Consider the following 6,248-nt stretch of genomic DNA (forward strand, 5'->3'; position numbering starts at 1 on the left):
GATTACTGCAAGGGTTGCGTGCGTGACAGGCAATTTGTCATGTGGCCGACCAACCGAGCGGGACGGGATTCGATTCCGTCGAGGATTTGAATTTTGTTATTGTTACGCTACTGTGATTTTCTGCTTATTGTTATCATAAGGGGCATTTATTTATTTAATATATATATATATATATATATATATATATATATATATATATATATATATATATATATATATATATATATATATAGATATATATATACCAATTAATACACACTTTTGTTTTGAGCAATATAGGTATATCAGAAATAATTACACACACATCTCTAGAATAAAAATATTAAAAATAAATATATATATATATATATATATATATATATATATATATATATATATATATATATATATCGTTATGTTATATTAGTATCAAATATTAGTTTTTGTCTAACATAAATTGGTGCATAAAATTTTTTAGATAAAATATTAAGCAATACTTATACACATTATCAGGGCCGGTGGGAGTCAAAATTTTCTCCCGGACAACCGCTCTTTTCAGCGCTTCCTATTCGAAAATATAATTCTGATAATTATACAATTTTAGTATGTATAATAGTCGCACAATTTTATTAGTTATTATGACTTGATAAATAAATATTTTGATTCAAAAATGTTGGTTTTAAAATTCATTAATTGACATCCTTAGCAAAAATTAAACTTAAAATTAGAAAAAAAAACTGTTTGGCCCGGGGTAAAATTTTCATCTGCAATGTGGGCCGACTATCAAAATATTTGCCCACCCCTGCTGTAGAATATCTAACGACTCTGACTAAAAATTGTATCACATTTTGCTTTTTTCCATTTAAATCAAGTTTCTTTAAAGACTTTGTCCTACAAAAGTAAGTCGGAATTTTGGATTACTAGCGATAACCTTTATAGTTTCAATTTTGTATATTTATAACAAGTTTACTACTGTAACTTTTTAAAAAAAAATGGTAAACAGTATCTATCTATCTAGCTATACTTTGTCACTGTATTTACAAAACAAAATGCACTTGTTATGGTAAAAAAAAAAAATGGGAAAAATATACGAAACAATAGAAATCCGATACGATATGCGTCCAATTACACAGCGGCAATATTTTCCTAATTAATTAACATTATTCTTCTAAATCATTCAAACCCTTTTAATCCCTCGTACGGGGGTAAAATAACACGCATAGGGTAAAAATAGGTCATGCGTGTACGCCTTTAATCTGTTTAATTAACATGGCTTAGGTTCGATTTTCACCCCGCGGCGATATTGCTAATGACGTGTTAATATTTAATGGAAATTTATGTGAAATAAATAATACTGAAGTTAGTCCTCACTATGAATGTATTTTTTTTAATGCATTTTTTTTATTTAACTTAGAATGGCAAAGAAACTGATAGCCCACCTGATGGACAGTGGTAAAGTCGTCTATAGATATGAGAAAGACTACGGACATAACAGAGTATACTGTTTCGCCCATGAGACTCCATGCGTTGCCATTCCTGAGGACTCAATTGTTATTCCTCTGTACCCAGTAAATTCACCACCATATCCTACCCTTCAAACCGAAACACAGCCGTGCAAACACAACTGTTTCACGGTTGAAACACGAATGGGACAGAGGTGCCCAAGCAAACGACTTTTGTACAAAATCTCCCAAAAATTTAAATGAATGCATATAGAATGTTAATTCACTATACGTAGTGGATAATATATGTTAGCCTGCGTTAACGTATATTTTTTTAATGGATGATAATGGAATTGATAAAAACAGCCTGACGCTAACATTATGATGAAGTTTAATAATAAATTAATAAAAACAGAGAATCCAGTTATCTGATATACCCTATATCAAAACAAAATGAATTTCAAAATTATTAATTACAAAGATATAATATATATATATATATATATATATATATATATATATATATATATATATATATATATATATATATATATATATTTTTAATTTAAGCTTTTTACTGAAAAACCTTCAAAAAATAAAATAAAAAAATATATACGTATTCAATGTTCCCATTTGACTAGAATCCTTCTTATTCAATTTTCTGTAGTTTAGAAAATCTAAGAATGTTGAAAACATCTTTTTTATTATATTTATTTAATTTTTAATAAAAAAAAAAAACCTTCATACCTATTTTCCACGTCAAATGTACCGTACTTGCGTATTATACAATAGGTACTTACTATTATATAAAATGCAACGTTTCAAGATAAACTTTAGCACTAATGAATATTAATATATGAAAGAAAACATCATTTTAGGTACGTAAGTAATTTAAAGTAAAAAAAATTGCTAATATATCAAGACACATACGAAATAGGGTTCCGCATCCAATTCTGAACAGTCTACAGTAATATCATTTTCGTATCAGCCTTTAATTGTCTACTTCTGAACATAAATCTCGCCCTTAGGGGGTTTTGCCAGTAGTTGTCACGCTTGGCAGGCGGATTGGCAACCGTTGTTAAGCTTTAGAGATGGTTTAAGACGGACGCTGCTGTCCATCTGCCTGTTAAGTTCCCTTAGTCGCCTCCTACGACTCTCTCTCTTTCTTTCTCGAGTTTTTTGACAAAGTGGTCGTGATTTTTACAATGATAGTAGGTCATCGATGAAGTCCTCCTTCGTGACTGAGGTCCTCGCAATGCGTCTCCATCTAATTCTGTTCACAGCCGAGCGAGAGCATTCCACAAGAGACTGCTGTGTGGCCGTTTTGATGCGGTCACCTAAGGGTCCTAATGGGCTACCCTTCCTTTCCCGTGGATGTCGTAAGAGACGACTAAGGGAGAGCGAGGAATGGACAACAGCGTTGCTCTTCAAACATCTCCAAACCTTAACTGCGGTTATGAACCCACCATAGCATGACATCTACTGAAAACAAAGCAAAACCCTCCCTAATAGAGGAGATGTATGTTCAACAGTGGAAAGAAAACGTTTGAAATGATGAAGCAGATAACAGACGTTTCTTAAGAAACATTTATAAACTGTACTCGTAAATTCCAGTTGTTATTTTAAAAACATACAGTACCCAGCTATTAAAATATGAAACGTTCTTGACATATTTTTTTTTTAATTCAAACATTTCGTACAACATTAACTATTCGTTTTAATACATCAACATATTCTTATAACATAGGTTGTCTTTGCATTTAAATTAGATTCTTAATTTTGTATTTACATATTTAAAAAAAAAATATCTACAGTAGCAATAGTTTTGCGAGTTTTATTAGTCATACGCAATCAACATACTGTGCTGTACGCCATGATGCTGTTTCTAATATTAATTCTCCTATTTTACATAGCTGTTCTATTATATTTCAAAGTGTCACTAGGAATTTGTAAGTGTAGCAAACATTTAGTGGGCAAAGTGGTGATAGTGACCGGAGCAAACACAGGAATCGGGTACGAGGTGGCGAAGGACATGGCGCATCGGGGAGCACGTGTCATCCTAGCATGCAAATTAGAGGAGTACGGCAAAGAGGCGAAAGACAAGATCGTGGCGGCCACAGGTAACCTCAACGTGGACTATAAGTCGGTGGATCTGTCCTCCTTGAATTCTGTAAGAGCATTCTGCGATGATATCTTAAAAACAGAAACGCAACTTGATATATTAATAAACAACGCGGGCACCTCCACGAAAGCTTACAAAATAACCAAAGATGGATTATTACTAGACATGCAAGTAAATTATTTCGGACATTTCCTATTAACTTACCTACTACTTCCTTTATTAAAGAAGTCGTCGCCTAGTAGAATTATTAATACGTCTTCGATTTTACACAAAGCGGCGAAGTTAAATTTTGACAATCTAAATATGGTAAATGAAGAGTACAACGCACAAAAGGTTTACAATAATTCAAAATTGTGCAATCTATTAATGAGTATGGAGTTAGCAAGGCGGCTGAGTGGCACCGGTGTAACCGCTAACTCGTTGCACCCAGGCGCTGTCTACACGAAGCTAATGACTAATCATCCGGTCATGAAATTTGATATTCTAAGATATATCGTTAGGCCATTCATGAAGTCCAGCTGGGAAGGTGCCCAGACTACCATCTATTTGGCCGTGTCTCCTGAGGTCGAAGGTGTGACCGGTGGTTACTTTGTTGATTGTAAGAAAACAGCGCCATCTATTACAGCTCAAGATGATCATATCGCAAGCAAATTGTGGGAAGTCTCTGAGAGACTAGTAGGTTTAAATTAGAAATGCATCTTCTGTATTTTTTTTTTTATAATCTATAGAATAAAGCTAAAGTATTAATGTAACATATTTAATATGATTTAATTCTTGTAAAGATATTATTATAAAGTACCTAATATGAGTTACTATTGAAAGTTGTTTAGTATTTTTTTTTTAATTTAACTACACTAAAAGATATACAAATTTATTTAGACTTACCGTCACATTAATTGTGTTCACATAAAATAAATTATTTGTTTGAGTTTATATTGTTTTTTTTTTCTTTTTTGCATGCATGTGTATGTGTGCGTATGTATATAATATATTTATATATGTATGTATGTAATATATTTATAAGTTTTATTATCTGTGCTCTGTTTTTTCATCCATGTATGGTTATATTAAAGTAATAAATGTGTATTTATTTATTTATCTATTGTAATCCGCATAAAGTATACTAACTATAGTACAGTGTTTATTTACCTTTTATTATACTTACTATGGCACACGTACAAAAAGAAAAAAAAGTATATATTACTTCTTTTATGTATTCCGCTTTTCTTTTTATACGTATTCTTTTATCTCTTTTTATTGTGTATATCTCTCTCTGTCCGTTGTTATTTGTGTGCTGTAAGTAATGCATATACATTTTCTATCTATATTATCAATCGTCTAGTAAGTACATACTAGTTTCTACTTATAACTTTGTTCGTCTGACCGCGATATGTATGTTAGTGATGTATTTGATATTATTAAAATTGTTAAAATATATACTTGGCCAGTTTTTTTTTTATACAACTTAGAATGGCAAACAAGCTGACGGCCCACCTGATGGAAAGTGGTAACCGTCGCCTATAGACATGAGCAGTACCATGGACATAACAGAGTATACTGTTTCGCCTATGATACCCCCCATGCGTTGCCATTCCTAAGGACTCAGATGTTATTCCTCTGTACCCAGTAAATTCACGCCATATATAACCGAAACACAGCCATGCAAACACAACTGCTTCACGGTAGAAACACGAATGGGACAGAGGTACCCAAGCAATCGACTTTTGTACAAAGTCTCCCTCTGGTAAGTTTTGTTGTTTAAGGCATTTTTAACCGACTTTAAAAGAGGGAGGTGCTCAATTCGGTTGTATTTTTTTTTGTTATTACCTCAAAATTCCGTCAGTTGTAAATCGACTTGACAAATTCCTATTCCTATTATATCTGAAGAGATATTGTTATATAGAGGAATTTCGGTGGAATATTGACTTTCATCACCTACTTCATCTCACACTTAGAAGCTGGTTCAGGGCTCCCGTAATTCGTGTTATCGTTGTCTATTTTTCCTCGATTTATGTGTATGCATATATAAACAATAATAATAATAAATAATAATCTAAACTCACCCCAAATAACCGAAGATTGTTAATATTTTTAATCACTGCCGTGGAGGTCGATGGTTGTTCCCGCGTAAAAGTTGACACACAGGCGTTGTTGCACGGCACTCACACCAGAGGGCAGGCGTCTCCACATATCCCCGTAATGACTAATTTACAGGGACAATGTTTTTTTTTTTTTTACAACACAGGGGGCAAACGAGCATGCGGCTATATATATATATATATATATATATATATATATATATATATATTTATATGTGTGTGTGTGTGTTGTAGAATTGTGAAAGTGTGGTGCCGCAAAGTAAAAATATTACAGATAAATTAAACAGATATAATTATTTAATAAATTTTATATTTAATTTATAGTTAGTTATATATATATGAATGTATTTATATAATATGTAGTAACAATATTTATACATATTTTAGTAATTATTGCACCGGCAGCTTGATTTTCTGCTTGCCTCATAGTTGACTGGTAGAGAACGCCATTAGGTGTTAAGTCCGCCATATGTACGCTTACTTATATAATTGTGCATTGAAGTTTAAATAAATAAATAAAATTTATAATATTTTATGTACATATATTAATTTGCTAGAATCCTCGTTCAATTTTTAGTTCATTAAAGGTGCGTGCATGCGGAAGCA

General features: G+C 32.2%; 1 protein-coding gene across 1 annotated transcript; it reads left to right on the forward strand.

Annotated features, from left to right (window-relative positions):
* Nucleotides 1-3,155: 3,155 nt before the first annotated feature.
* Nucleotides 3,156-4,476, forward strand: LOC113518002 (retinol dehydrogenase 12-like). Its single transcript, XM_026902749.3, has one exon. The coding sequence runs from the start codon at nucleotides 3,295-3,297 to the stop codon at nucleotides 4,231-4,233; it is 939 nt and encodes a 312-aa protein (XP_026758550.1). The 5' UTR covers nucleotides 3,156-3,294; the 3' UTR covers nucleotides 4,234-4,476.
* Nucleotides 4,477-6,248: the final 1,772 nt, after the last annotated feature.

This window comes from Galleria mellonella, unplaced genomic scaffold (genome assembly GCF_026898425.1).
Source record: "Galleria mellonella isolate WM207_F2 unplaced genomic scaffold, CSIRO_AGI_GalMel_v1 utg40, whole genome shotgun sequence".
NCBI classification, from domain to species: domain Eukaryota; kingdom Metazoa; phylum Arthropoda; class Insecta; order Lepidoptera; family Pyralidae; genus Galleria; species Galleria mellonella.